The following is a 15,765-nucleotide window of genomic DNA, read 5'->3' as shown; positions in this document are numbered from 1 at the left end:
TTCCCAGCTCTCCCTGTGCCAAAACAAATACATGTTTTCGTAACACACAAAAGGACGCTGCAGCTACAGTATATTCCATCACAGTTTATGACGCTGGTATATTAAGTAAATGTTCTGCTTTCTTTAACTGATCTCTATTTAATCCTTGGTTTCCATTACGGAAATCCTTACCTGGTAACAGTTGGCAAAAGGATAAAAGGATTTATTTAAAGACCGCTGTGTGGCTGTAGAGCAACTGTGGACTTCAAGACAGGGCAGAAAGATGCAGTTACGTTCAAATCAGAAGCTCATATTTGCACTGAGAAAAATATAACCATATAGATCCCAGATTTATCAAAGAAAAAAATGCTGTTGATTTCAATGAGATTCATGCTCTAATAAAGCTTTTGTTATTTTTTGCCTCAGCATTGCCCCAGTTTCCCAGCCGGAAGACTTTGATAAATAACCCCCTTTTTACTTAATATAACTGAAACATACAATCCTGCCTTCACCTTTGCATCTTAATCAAGTATATGTTTAATAAAACTGCTAAAGCATTTTGCGGGGTCGTCATGCTCTGCTTGATGTGGCCATATGGTTTCCCCAGTGGTCCTTGGGTTCGTCGCTCTTGAACTAGTTAGTACAGGTAAAATGAACAAAAATAATTCTTTAAAGCTGAGACTAATGCTTTAATAATGTTTACTGGGCTTTGTTGGAAACTTGTAACAATAACACTCATTATGGCCCATATTTACTTAGTGCTGCTATTCCATGGCACATTCTAGGCCCTGGAAGGCACCTTCCATCCCATTCAAATGAATGGCTCATAAATTGCCTTCTAACGCTGGAAGGTATCTTATGGAATACCACTGGTTAGTAAATATGGGTCCCTGTATTATTTTTATGCCGGGGGAAGATAATGTTTACATAAATGCCAGTGCGTGCAACGTCAGATTACTACGATAGGTGAAGAATAAAATGACTGCATCAAAACAACTGTCAAATATGTCTCAATCCTTTGGTGCTGGAAAGGAATGCAAGCAAAGTAACTAAGGGGAAAGCATGTGAGCAAGCCGAATTTAAAGCATTAATCTACCAAGGAGTTTAAGATTAAGAAACATGTTTATGAACGCTTCATGCCAAGTACTGAATATATGGGTTTTTTGGCTTCCCTTTCAGCTGTTTGTAAGGGGAAAGGTATACACTTCCCTTGACTTGCAGCACAAATTTATTTCACGCGTGACAGACGCCAGGTAACTGCGCTGCAGACAAGCAAGGTACACTATTCCTGACACCGAAGATTAACGCACTAGCAAAACGCGCTTCAAAGATGGCTGAATATGGATGCTGTTCATTTTTTTTAATTTTTTTAGAAAGGGCCAGATTTGGCTGCGTCCCATTATTACGATCTAACCTAAAACCGGCAGCCTTGCAAAACAAAGGCCTTCAGATCACATGGGTAACAAGCTTAGAAATTATAGCCAGCCAAACGGCTTATTCTTTGCACGTGTGTAGTTTCCTGATAATGCAGCTCTGAGTAACTGAAGGCCCGACAGATTTATCTGTTATAACAGACAGTGCTAAGCAATGGAGATGCAGTGCACCGTGCCATTACGCGACTACACACGCACCCGGATTTGGGGAACACAAGAATCAGAGCAAGGGGGTTATGGACCACAATGAACTAAGGACTCTTGTGGGAAGGGCGGATGCAATGTACAAATTCCATAGCCATATTAGTTAGGCACAGCTTGCTGTGCAAATGTATTTTGTTTGAAGTCAGGCTGTCACGGCTTCAAAAGAAGTCAAATGGATTGAGGAATACTCCTAAAGTAGCAATCTACGATGATATGTGCACGTTGTATTCTATTTTCAACACACAGCCTTTTCGAATTGGAACATTGATATCATTTTGCATTACGTGGCTACCATTTAGGTGGAGTACTCTGCAACCTTTCCCTTGATTCCACCCCGCTACATCTTCTGAGGGTGACCCTTTGTTCTTATGTTTTTTTTTTTTTTTTAAAGCCTATAAATAGGCTTTTATATATTTTTTCTAAAGCACAGTGTAAGGATCTGATAATCTAAATCAGTAGTGTATTTATCTGCCAGTAAACACAGTAGCTAAACAGGTAGCCATGGTATAGAGACATCTAATAAAAATCATTCGCAACAGGAAGTAATTATTAATTAATGTAATTATTAAAAAAAAGTAAACAGAAAAACAACTGTCTCTCCAGTGAAGAAATACTATGTTAAATGGGTTATTAAAACTCGAAGAATGAACTATAGCAGTTCAACATTTTGGGAAGTGGTTTCTGGTATTATACAGCTACTACATATCTTTTTAAGACATCTTCCTACTGATGTACTATGAAAGAATTCACTCGGGATACTTCAGGGTTCGAGATTGGTATGTTTTGCATGGCTGGACACCACCTTCTGTTGGCTAGTTGCCTTTTTGCAGGATACCACTCTCCTAAGGCTGACCAGCTTTAGTTCCAGAAGACTACACAAACGATGCCTTCAATGCGACGGGAACATTCTCTGACACTAATTATGATCAGGTACTCGTGCGCTTCCCTGATGCTCTATGTTTAATGGCAGGGGGGAACACTGTACTGATTAGTCTCAAAGACAAAGGCATATTCATACAGATGAAGCCAATGTTATTGCAAGCCATGGCACGCTGCAGTGGGACACACAACACGCCAGTGGGAGAAGCGGCCACTGTTTTGAATCAGCCGCATGCGTGATGGTGACGGGGCTATTGAGGCTTTTCACCCACGGTAGCGCAGTATGGGTGCTATAACATTGGCTACATTTGTGTATAGATTTTGCTCTAGCTCGCCCTCTGTGGCAGGATCCTCCATTTTTGCTCCTGGCAGCTTCCTTTAAAAGGGCAGCCCCGTAAGCAGGAAGTTGCCGAGCAAAGTTTCAGTTCATGCAACGTACTTACCTTTGGTCTTCCTCGTTACCAGACCCAACTGCGTACCTCAACCACCCCCGTCTTCCGCCTGCCTCGACCTCTGCATTCTCACTGACTACACAACTCTGCTGCCAGCCCTGACCTTCGGCTTACGACTCACTACTCTGTCCCTCGGCTCAGGTTGGTTCTTTCATATTCCTGCCTCAGCCCTGCGGATCCGTTTCATGCTTGAGACGAGCATCGTTACATTTTGTTCGTCCCAAACATGGACCCTTCCGAGGTGGGACGAGCCGTTACCCTGCAAGGACAACACTTGGGGGATCTTGTGCAACACCTCGCCCTACACAATCAAAACTGGCACAGATGTGTGAAACGGTGCAGGACTTAGTTACCCACTTTGACACCCACCAGCCAGACTTGAAGGCTGCAGGTGCGGTTCCAATACCGCTTCTGTTATCTGCTGCGATCAGAGAACCTCGAATCCTGACTCCTCTACAATATATGGGGGGTGGGGGGTAGGGGGGACACACGACCCTATGGCATGCAGGGGATTCCTTAAATCAATGCTCTATCCAATTTGAATTACAACCATCCATGTTCACCACGCACCGAGCCGGGGTGGCCTACATAATTTCTCTTCTCACGGACGAGGCACTGGCTTGGGCCTCCCCACTCTGGGAGGGGGACTCGCCCCTGATCAGCGACTCCTCTGCTTTCATCCGTACGTTCAAATTGGTGTTTGACGCTCCTGGACATGTATCTTCTGCTTCAGCTTCACGCCTGCGGATTTGCCAGTGAACTCGCATGGTAGGCCAATACTACGCCATTGAGTTTCGCACCCTTGCGGCTGAGACTGACTGGAATATTGAAGCTCAAGTAGCGGCCTTTTGGCAGGGACTCTCGAAGCACTTAAAAGATGAACTAACCAGTCTGGACCTCGAGGAGTTAATTTCTCTTGGCATACAGATCGATCTCAGAATGTAGGAACACCTGTCTGAGAAGTGCCGTGCTGTTAGGAGCCCGACGACTCGGTTGGCCCCAAATTTTGTTTCTCGTCTCCTCCAGATGACGAGAAATGCAGCTGGGTACTACCAGACTGTCAGACTGTCAGACCAGGAGAGAAGCAGGAGGCATACCTTGGGATTGTGCCTGTATTGTGGGTCCCAGGACCACCGGATCCGTGACTGCTCGATCGTCGCGGGGCCGGGAAAACTGTGTCCAGTGAAGTTGGAAGAACATTGGCTGGACATCGCTACCATCCCCCTGTGCCTTCCCGGATTCTTCTACCGGTTTCCCTCTCATGGGGTTCGGCCTCAGTCTCTACTCAGGCATTCGTGCAATCTCTATTCAGGCATTCCTCTATCTTTCGTTCGCCAAACAGCACGCACTTCCCCTTTGCTCTTTTGAGATTCCGTTAAAGATTGCAGCCAGCGACAGAAGACCCCAAGGACCCGGTACCATCATCCAGGAGTCCCTTCCCCTGGTAGTGAACATCGGAGTTCTGCATAAGGAGCTACTCCCTTTCATGGTAATCACCGCACCATCAGCACCTAGTATTAGGTTTCCCTTGGTTGTGTGCCCACAACCCAACTGTCGACTTGTTAACAGGGCAAGTGACCACCTGGGGCTTGCTTGTCTGTACCTCGTCCCAGCTCCGACTTACCGCTGTCATCTGTATCTCTCCCCGATGGCCTTACCCTTGCACACCAGGATTTTGGGGAAGTTTTCATCAAGAAGCAAATTGAGGGAATACCACTGCATCAGGCATTCAATGACCCAATCTACTTGCTTCCAGGAGAATTCCACCGTCTCAGACTATTTCGGCAGTTTCTTCTACTCTTCCATCCTCCACCTCCATATCTGGAAGTCCCGCGGCGGAAGACAAGGTCCAGGTGCTAAAGTCTCTCTGGATGAATCATGCCAATGTAACTAAAGCCTCCCTTAAGCAGAAGCATCAGCGGCCAGCTCGCAGTTACAGGTTGGAGATCTCGTATGGTTATCTACCAGGAGCATCCGTCTGAAGAGTCCTTCCCTGAAGATCGGGACCAGGTTCATAGGTCCCTACAAGATTGCAAACCCATCCACATTTAAATTGGAGTTACAAGATACCCTAAAGATTCCTCCGGTCTTTCATGTGTCTCTCCTAAATGCGGTGGCCTGCAACAACTCTTCTGCTCCCACCCTCCCAAGCCCAGTTCCACTAGATGGCCAAGTGGAGTATGTAACTCGTCGGATCCTGGATTCCCGAGGGTCTCGAGGCAGTCTCCAGTACCTTGCATCTTGGAGGGGATATGGTACAGAGGAGAATTCTTGGATGAAGGCTAGTGTTGTCCACGCTTCCTCCTTGATCCGAGGTTTCCACAGGAGGATCCCCAACAAGCCCAAGTTAAATCATCCGGAGATCGATTCTGGAGGAGGGGTACTATGAGGTTTTGCAAAATCCATCCCGGGTTTTCTGAGTCCAGACGGGGATTTTGCTCTAGCTCGCCCTCTGTAGCAGGATCCTCCATTTTTGCTCACGGCAGTTTTCTTTAAAAGGACAGCCCTGGAAGCAGGAAGTTGCCGAGCAACGTTTCAGTTCATGCTGCGTACATGCAACGTACTTACCTTTTGTCTTCCTCGTTACCAGACCCGGCTATGTACCTCGACCACCCCTGTCTTCCGCCTGCCTCGACCTCTGCATTCTCACCAACTACACAACTCTGCAGTCAGCCCTTACCATCTTACGACTCCCTACTCTATCAGGACTCTGTTCCTCGGCTCAGGTCGGTTCTTTCATCTTCCTACATTTCAGCCCTGCAGGTCCGTTTCCTGCTTGAGACGAGCATCGTTACAAAGACTCCAGGGTGGTCTTATGCTTACCTCCTTATCTTATTATAATACCTCTAGCTGAGCCAAACAATCTCCTGGCATTTGAGTCTATTCTAACAGGTGGGTTGACATTGAAAGGAACTAATCTGGCACAATATATTGGTGCTCCTTACTATAGTTTCGTTGAGAGAATAGGTCCTAACACCTTCAAGTCCCTCGTTATCAAACACTCCCTAAAATTAAAATGATCCAAAATCCAGTATGGTCACTTCCAATTTTTTAGCCGGCTATTTGCTTTTTGAGATTTATTGCCTGGAAGAAAGTGGGCATTTGAGAGTTACAGATATATATTCTAGTGATACGGTCAAATAATTTGATTCAATCAAGGAAAAGGCAAATTTCACTCTCCAGGTTTTTGCAAATGAGGCACTTTGTAACTTTTTGTACAAACATTTGTATAATCATTTTTTTTTGCCCTGGTGAATCATTTATTGGGTTTATCATTGACTAATGACCTCTGGATAGCACTGTTAAATGAACCAATCACGGATATTCCCAGAAGAGTGAGAAAACTAGTCACCTGTATACTTATGGAAACTACTGTAGATGTAATATCACCGATACTTTATATTAAAAACATTTTCCCTTACTACAAGAAATTAAGACTATTAAGTGGTAATGAATGCAATTAAATGATCTAGTTATCTTTCAGATAATTTTGCCAAATTTCAACAAATTTGGGAGCCCGGGAAAAGATATATTGATGTGGTCATTGATTATACTGTTGCTCTTACCCACTTCCCTTCTTTTTATGTACCCCATAAAATTACTCAAATGTTAGAACCGCTTGTTTAACGAAAAGGCAGATATTTACACCTTTCTGTTAACATATACCACACAAAGCCACACAGAATAAATACAATATAAAAGTAACAATAGTAAAAAGCAGGGAATCACCCCCCCGCCCCCAAAGAAAATCCCCAGCTAATCATTCTAGAACAAAATGAGACCATCAATTAAGCAACATCCCCTATGTTACACGCACAGTTAAGATCTTGGACATTCTCAAGTTTGCACAGCTAAAAAGTATACTTCACCCCTTTCGTGCCAGAGAGCCAGCAATGCATTGCTCTGTAATGTGTTATAGTCACTCTGGCAGGGAAGGAGGTTAACACAACCGTGGACATACTTATCTGAACAATAGTAAATCAGTTAAATATGTATTTGGGAGAAATGCAGCTTGAGTAAGTATTTCTCCCCTATCGGATCAGAAGCATGCGGTTAGATGTCTGTGATTTTAATGTTAAAAGGTGTGAACAGGTGAAATAACGCTCACGTTAGCAGAAAGTGGTCTGATCTATGTGGAGAGTGAACTTGTTTGTTGCTGGGGAAATTGTATTTGTTCCATAGTTCGATATAAGAGAATGGCTTTTGAAGTTGAGGCTCAAATGTAATTCCAAAACAGCACCGCCATGGAAAATACAAACACAGCCACATATTTACTAAGGAGCATGTTGCCAGAGAACAACTCCCAGCACGTGAAGACACCTTACAGACCAATCACTTAAAGGGACTGAGAGATGTTCCACAGCAAATATGGGCAATAGTAGTGTCGCTCATCCTTGTGATGTACAGTGAATACAATGAATGTCTATTTATATAGCACCAATAATGTACAAAGCCCTTCACAGTAGTAATACACGTGACAATCATATAAATAATAAATAATACAAATAACAGATCATGGGAATAAGTGCTTCAGACATAAAAGTAACATTTCGGAAGAGGAGTCCCTTCTCCGAAGAGCTTACAATCTAATTGGGAGGTAGGAAGAACGTAGAGAGACAGTAGGAGGGCATTATGGTAAGTGCGTCTGCAGGAGGCCAAGCTTTATGTATCATGTGTATAGTATTAGCCACAGTGCTACTCATATGCTTCTTTAAGCAAGTGCGTCTTAAGGTGGATCATAAAGGTGGATAGAGAGGGTGCTAGTCGGGTATTGAGGGGAAGGGCATTCCAGAGGTGTGGGGCAGTCAGTGAGAAAGATTTAAGGCGGGAGACGGCTTTAGATACAAAGGGGATAGAGAGAAGACATCCTTGAGCAGAATGCAGGAGTCAGGATAGTGCATAAGACTGTAAAGCTTTAAAAAGTGAGGAGGAGAATGGAGTGCGAGATGCAGAACTTGATAGGAAGCCAGGAGAGTGATTTCAGCAGGGGAGATGCCGAGACAGATTTAGGAAAGAGTAGAGTGATTCTGACAGCAGCGTTAAGGATAGATTGTAGGGGAGACAGGTGAGAGGCAGGAAGGTCGGACAGCAGGAGGTTACAGTAATCGAGACAGGAGAGAATCAGGACCTGAGTCAGAGTTTTAGCAGTCGAGCAACAGAGGAAAGGGCGTATCTTTGTGATATTGTGGAGGAAAAAGCAACAGGTTTTAGAAACGTTTTGAATGTGATTGAGGAGTTGAGTGTGACCCCTGGGTAGCGTGCTTGAGCTATTGGGTGAATGATAGTACTTCCAACAGTAATGTGGAAGGGGGTAGTAGAGCCAGGTTTGGAGGAAGTATGAGGAGCTCTGTTTATGCCACGTTAAATTTAAGTCGGCGGAGGGCCATCCAGGATGATATCGCAGAGACATTCAGAAACTTTGGTCAATACTGCAGGTGTAAGGTCAGGGGTTGAAAAGTAAATGTGTGTCGTCAGCATAGAGGTGATATTTAAAATGTTGCAATAACCAAGGATGAATAACAAAATAAAGCAGTTTTTTGAAAATTCACAATGTAAGGTTATTTCGAATAGTGCCCCAAATAGGACACACATTCAGTGATGTATTAGCTCCTATTCACTTGAATGAATGTTGATTTATTAACAGCACATTCCCCCACTTCTCATTTTACTGAATATGGTTCTTATTCAATACAGTTCTAAGCACGATCAGTCAAAAACTACACCTGACTTGAATGACTATATTGACTTTGGCCCTTAAGGAGAGATTCAGTAACCTCCTATACGGATGATCACACCACGATTCTGTGCCACCTGCCATTCAAGTCAATGGCAGATAATGAGGGATCCCGGAAGATAACCCCTATTGGAGCCTAGTGAATCTCACCGTTAGTGAGAAGCAGAATTACATGCCGTTAATCAACTCGCTCCCTGGTTTTTCATTGTTCCCTGCATGTTACCCTGCTTCCCACGATGTTATTATTGTTAATTTGTAAAGCGCAAATATATTCCACAGCGCGATACCATGGGGAGTCCCGAGAGATGTAAATTACATAAGCAGTTACATAACAAATAAGGACAAACATGCAGAAACAGGTACAAATGGTAATGAGAGCCCTGCACGTGAGAGCTTACAATCTACAGGTGGAGGGGGAGGGAGGGTTATTCTGTATGTAGGAGAAAACAATGCAGAAATGATCAACAATAACAGAAAGAAATACATTGCATAATATAGGAAAAAAATGTCTTTTATCCAGCAGACAAACAGTTGTCACCGTCACTCCACAGACACAAACGTTAATCCATGCTCTCAACATGTAACACAGTGTGTAACAAAATAAGAGATACTCACAGATATGATTAACTGCTTTACAAGCTTGGTGTCGTCAATACAATCGAACATTGCCAGCAGGACCAAATGAGAAAATTCCCCCTGAAGAGAAGCAGAGACCAGCAAAGGTTTTGGACACAGCATTCAAAAAGCTGGAGATGTTCTCCAGTTTTTCATTTCAGAAAACAAGAAAAAAATAAATGTTGACAGCTTGTCTAACATTTAGTAAAACACTCTGGGTAAGACTTAACAAGCCAGAACCATCTGAAGAAACCTATGTACTGTATTTTCTAAGTGTTACAAGGTTGATAAGCCATATGAGAGAAAAGGTCAGAATCGGAAAAGCTGTTAACCTTTTGGCCTGTGTTGAATTTTTTATTAGCCCACCTTTCCCTGTTTGGGGATGATAAAGCTGCGGTGTTTACAATAGACCAATTCCTCTTCCAGCAGCCAAAGAGAAGAGAAACCGCATCTCACACCTCAGCCACCAGCTCCGGTTTAAAATGTATTCCTGTTTTACACTGGTTTTCCCTGCATGGAAAATGCACTATATTCTTGTGCGGGTTGTAGGGTGATTTCTTAGCATGGCTGCCTGGAGCGGTTCATTTTGTGCATCGCTTTAGAGAGAACTCTGGGTTTGTGTAGGGGGATTTTAAATGTCGAAATGCATTTACAGTCTTATTGATCTTTAGGTTTTTACCAATCTATAAACCTAGTGTTTACAAGTGCTCATATGGATAGCTTGGGAGCCACTGTTATTATCACATCAACTGCAAAGATTGTAAGGCTGCTGCACTAAATACATGATTCTGTAGTCTGGAGCTTGGAGTTCTTCCTTATGGTCACTCAAATATACAATTAGAAATACACAATCTTAGTAAGTGCAAAACCCCAGCATTACATATTCCTATACTTAATTGTGCTAACTACAGTGCAACTGGGTAAGTGACCCCAAATATATTTCAGTAAAGCTTCGATGCACATCCAATATGACATTAGTTAATTTATATATTTTTTCTTCTCATATGTGTGGGTCATTTAGTTCAATCTTTTGCCCAAAACATGTTAGGCTTGCAACATCAAGGTAGACCCTTTCAGCAGGTACCTACACCACCAATGTTATACTGTGTCCCTTTGACTTTGCTACACAGCATGGGGAATAGAGGGAACAAAAAAACAATTATGTCGTCAATAGCATGGGATGTGGTGTTTAAGGGGTTAAAATGTACAAGCAAGTGGTGGCCGGCTTAACATGTTTTGGCCAAAAGATTTAACTAAATGACCCATACTTATGAGAAGAAAAAGATATGCATTAACTAATAATGTCATATTGAATTTGCATTGGTGCTTCTTTGTTTACTTGTCACTCCAATAAGCAGGCCATGGTTGGGGATCAGGGTATTTATTGATTTTCTGTAGACTTACGCTGCACATTATTGTGATAAAAATCTTCACTATAGCCTAGTTAACTGAAGATCCTTAAACAACAAAAAAAAAAAAACATCGAGGTTTAAAATATTTCCCAAACACCTTCCCCAGGTTTCAGATTACACAGAGAGCACACGTCCAATAACCCTCACGGTGTTATGCTGTTTTGGCGAGTGGAGGTGATCAGAGTAAACCCAAACTGAACTAAAGTCTGCGACATACATATTAGGTTTTAAGGTAATTGATTAAAAAAAAAATTGTCAGTCTCATCTCTGCCACACTGACAAAGTAATCAGATTTAATTAAGCCTAATACCTGCCGACCACCAATTCGATAAAAGGCCAGGACGAGAGAAATGGGCAGCGACATGCTTGTTGTTTAATAAGAGGTCACCCAACCCCATATCAAAGCAATTCTCCAAATATTTGTATTTTTTTTTTACCTGAACCAAGAGTTTAGTCATAAGAAATCATCAGTTGTCTTTCTCCCCCCCCAAACAAATAATCCTGGTTTAGTACGAGTGATCTTTATTTTTTCTCATTAAAATTAAAAGTGAAATATCTTGAGTCTGGTTCAGAGATCTCCTGGTTTACAATTCCAGGCCCCTCTTTTACTCAATTGCTTAAAGATATCACCTTAAGAAGGTTACTGCACCATTATGAAGAATGAGCTTGGTAAACAGGAGCGGTTTGAAGACTATGCATCTTTATACATTATAGCACATTCATTCTTAAGAGGGACACACATGCACCGCTCATTTAGGAAACGTAATGAAATAAAAGCTGTACCCAAAAGGCTTAGTGACTAAGCCACTTATTGTTTCATTGCGTGGATGTATTTTTGTGGCTATTTTCCCCAGTAATTGAATGAATATTGCTGATGATTCACAAAACTTGATTTATGGCACTCTAAACATGCATTAGCACTGGGTCACGACACTCTGGTTGTTTATGGCATCCATCACCGACTACAGAGATATATGTAACATATTGATCAAGAAAGCGCAGGCGAACAGACCTTGCAAATGATTTTTTAATTTTTTTTAAAGTACCAAACCTGCCATATATTTTTTTTTACATTTTAGATAAAACAAAGGTGAGCTTTGCCATATCTTTCAAACAAAGTTAGGATTTGCCTACTTTAGGTTAAATAAAAAAATACATTAAAAAAAGAAGATAATGTATGTAAAAAAGCAACACCACTTAACAATTAAGCCTTAACCTGCTATAATGTATAGCTTTACAAAGTTAAGATCAAAAGATGAACTGTGAAAAGCTAAATCCCAAATCTAAACATAACACTGTACATATTGCGCTTGGGCAGCTTTTAGCTAATCCAAGAGACGTGGCAGTAATTCCAATGTTATAATGGTCAGTGCAAAGTTTACAAAGTTGATCAAAATAATTTTTGCACAAATTTCTCACAAAACAAAAATCACTACTACTAAAGGATTTCGCAGTGACGTATTTATTCACATAAATTCCCATGCTGGATTAAAAAGCAACAAGTAACTACTTTTAACCAGTTAAAGGTTTTTCTAATTAGAGGGCAAACAGTCAAGATTTGTTGTTTTTTTAAACGCATCAATTGCCTAATTGTAATTTATTAAACATATCACTGCCATTTTTCCAATCTGGTCCTATTTGAGTGATTAATAACCCTTAGGAGTACATGTGGTTGTGCTGAGATCACATATAAACTTACCCAAGGGTTAAGCTATTACGGTGTATACTTTCTATACAATGCAGGGCAGGTAACTATTTACATGTGTTTAGTGTTCTCTGTGTAAATTAGGGTTACAGCGACATCCTTCTAGGCCTCAAATAAGCAGCGAGCACAATCCAACTGACAGGAAATGCTCAATGTTCGTACTAATTCGTCAGTTTTTGTTACATTTACTAATCTGGTGAGAGTGACTACCTAGTCAAGGATAACTTTTGCGATATATCTGCAATCACTGCTCATGAACATCCCTGGTTGATCACTTACTGTGGCCATTTTTTCAACGAACGTCTTCAAGGTTTTTACAATGACTTTTCTGTCCTACAAAATAAAAAAAAGGAGAACAACTTATCACTGTGAACTGGGATAGTCACACTTCGAAAACATTATCTGTATTTACAAGCTAAGCAGGATGGAAGGTGATGCGGGTGTGTCAGTCAGTCACAACCCACCATTATGAACCAAATTAGAACAACATTATACTTTTCAAAGCTGTTAGGGAAACCTGGGGGTGCAAATATAACGTTTTTTTGGTATTCTTTGTGGAATTATTTCCCTGTCCAGCAACCCATGCACCCACATTGGGATTAATATGAGAAAACTAGTACCATAGCACGCTAAGAAATTGATTCTGATCCATTGTACAAAAACATGCTCGACACAAACGTAACATTCCTACCTAATTAGTTTGGCGTGCAGTAAAACTAAATTCAGTAAACATTGTACACAACGGTGGTTACTTATGGTGTAGGGCACATCAATATAAGAGACGCATACAAAGTAGGCAGCAGATACCAGAAAGCTTGCAAATACATGAATCGCTATTCCAAGAGGAAAAGCATTTCTAGAGAAAATTAGCTAGCACTGTAGTGTAATGATATTTCTGAGCATGCCATTTTATTTAATGCATTTTCCTGATCAAATTGCATGTTTTGTGCTGTGTGGATTTTTCTCAAGTAATGTTGGGGCCCATCTGACCTGCAATGTTCGACAGGGAAGTAGAGAGCTGTGAATCCGCTAAGAAGCCAGAGCAGTAAAACTGGTTACAGTCTGTTTTCCTGCTAGCGAGTGAATCCTTAAGAACAAGATCAGAAATAAATCACATAAACTGCCTAGATTCCCAAGGGCGCCCCAGCAGCAAACCAAGGAATTAAACTCCTGGCTGACAGCCAATTTATTAAAGACGACTGATTCTGGTTCACAAAGAAATGTGATCACTGCAACTGGTAATTCTCTATCCAGGAATTAAAGGCAATTCCGGCATGTCGACTGTAGCATAGCTGTGCTTTAATAAATACAAAGCCTTTGAAAAAGTGGGAGTGTAACAGATAAATCCTCTAAAGAATTCAGTACAAAACACAGAAGTTGCTGGCTAGATATCCATACAAGAGTCCTAATGATGACCGATGAGACGGTGCACACAGATGCCTATATTCACCATTCGCACAAAAACTTTGGGAAGCAGTGCCAACTTCAACTGATGTTTGTTAGGAGCTGGCTTTACACATTCAAAATGTAAGAAAGCAGAACGTGCAATACGTGCAATCTCTCCTCAGTTCTACTACCAATAGCAGGTGTTCAGAAAGCAGTCTATTAGATAGCAGTAGAGAAGAGACCTTTAAATTATCCTAGTTTGCCACCTGCTCTTATAAGGACCTGCTGGTAAGAAACCCTTTCAGTATCATATTTGGCGAGTTAAAATCGCCTTTGCAATGTACCAACAGATTCATATTTATGTCAGCAATGTTTCAGTGAACCCTATCACTCGTGTTGGTACAGGGTTACTGAACCAACATGAAAATCATTGACATAGCAGAACTTAAGGGCAGAGGAAACATTCAACAAAATACGCACGTGAGGCTCTCTCTATCTTTCTCCAAAGTGGCATTACTGGCTTATGTCTGTTCACTGTCATTGCTGCGTAGGCATGTGGATTAGGCTACATCTAGTAACAGGGGATTTGTTAAAGATATAATTGACAGAAAAGCGGATTAGGCATGAGTGATATCTTTCATACCCAGACACTTCATATGTGCAAGTACCTTAGGAGTGCCGTGCCATACACAGTGCATGCCGACCCTGGCTCCATCATGTGTGTGCATCATGTAGATTACGGATTCTCGGATGGCTTCAATCATTTCCTGGTGATGAAACAGACAGATGCAACTTAAAGGAGCAATTGATGCTTTAAAAAAATAAAAGTTAAAAAAAAAAAATTGTATTACTGTTTTTAACCTGGGTATGAAGCAGGGGGTCTCCCAAGCTGATCCCCATTAATTTCAGCTCCGGGAACCCCAGGCTTCCCGAGATACAGACCTCCAAATGGGGTGCCGGTATTTCGGCACAGTTTGAAGCTACGGTGTCACATGGGCAAATAGGAAGCTGCACCTGATGACTTCACGGCTTCCTATTGGCCCGCAGGGTGCGGGGATCTTTCAAACTCCGCTATTACATGAACCCAGCTATCCGAGCTGAAATTAATGCGGTTCAGCTGCGGAGACCTCTGCTTCAATTCTATGTCAAAATAATCTCCAGCGTGGATTGCCGCTTTAAAGGCAATATAAAAATAAAAACATGAGCTATGAAAAAACTTTATGGTGGAATCTGCTCTAGAACCAAAAGTCAATTAATGTCACTTTGTTTATTGGGTTCATGCTTGGCATTAGATGTTACCTGTAGGGGATGTTTGACTTGTGATTAAATTAAACTATTTGCGGAGCTTTGTCTTGTATGGCAAACTGCAACCCAAATCTTCTCATCTGTTTTTTTGGGGGGATACACTTATAAAGCCACTGTTAGCCAAAAAGGGACCAAAGAACAAATCTACAGATGTACTGTAGCAGGCGTTACTGCACCCGCTGGTTTGCAATGATGCTTTTTCGCGCGTGGCTAATGGAACGACAAGCGTTACTGCTCCCGCAGGGCTGTGTGTGTATCCTGCAATGTGTCAGCGGGAGCAGTAACGTCTGCTACATCTGTAGATAATATTTTAATGGTCAAATAATGTATTATCCTAGCTTAAAGCAGCAGTCCAAGCTGCCGCCGCGCCCCCCCTTTAATATGTGCATCAATACAAACCACACAATGATAAGTAATTAGCTAAGTTGCTGATCGATCGGCAAAGATTTGTCTCAGGGGGTTCACTAAATGTCTGTCAGTGCAGCAGAAGAGGACCAAAGATGCAACATTCTGTGGGAAAGATCATGTGACCAGGCAGTCACTAGATACAATTGGTGCATTGCTAGAGAGATGGCATGGCTCAAAAAGGGGTGTGCCAGAGCCTGTTTAAGAAGAGGAAGGGGATGTGCCATTGTAAATGGTTGCTATAGAAACAAAATGC

The 15,765-nt window shown here is 41.9% G+C and overlaps 1 protein-coding gene across 5 annotated transcripts in view; it reads right to left on the bottom strand.

Annotated features, from left to right (window-relative positions):
• Positions 1-15,765, bottom strand: part of PUM3 (pumilio RNA binding family member 3) — a 42,127-nt gene that overhangs the window by 7,757 nt on the left and 18,605 nt on the right. For all 5 annotated transcript variants that reach the window (XM_075597131.1, XM_075597124.1, XM_075597150.1 and 2 more), the window contains exons 11-13: positions 14,468-14,566; positions 12,693-12,746; positions 9,297-9,377 (exon numbers count right to left, since the gene is read on the bottom strand). In XM_075597131.1, the coding sequence (XP_075453246.1) occupies positions 9,297-9,377; positions 12,693-12,746; positions 14,468-14,566 (234 nt within the window). The remainder of the gene's footprint in view (positions 1-9,296; positions 9,378-12,692; positions 12,747-14,467; positions 14,567-15,765) is intronic.

The sequence above is a fragment of the Ascaphus truei genome, chromosome 1 (assembly GCF_040206685.1).
Source record: "Ascaphus truei isolate aAscTru1 chromosome 1, aAscTru1.hap1, whole genome shotgun sequence".
In the NCBI taxonomy this organism is placed as follows: domain Eukaryota; kingdom Metazoa; phylum Chordata; class Amphibia; order Anura; family Ascaphidae; genus Ascaphus; species Ascaphus truei.
This window is presented reverse-complemented; position numbering and strand designations above follow the sequence as displayed.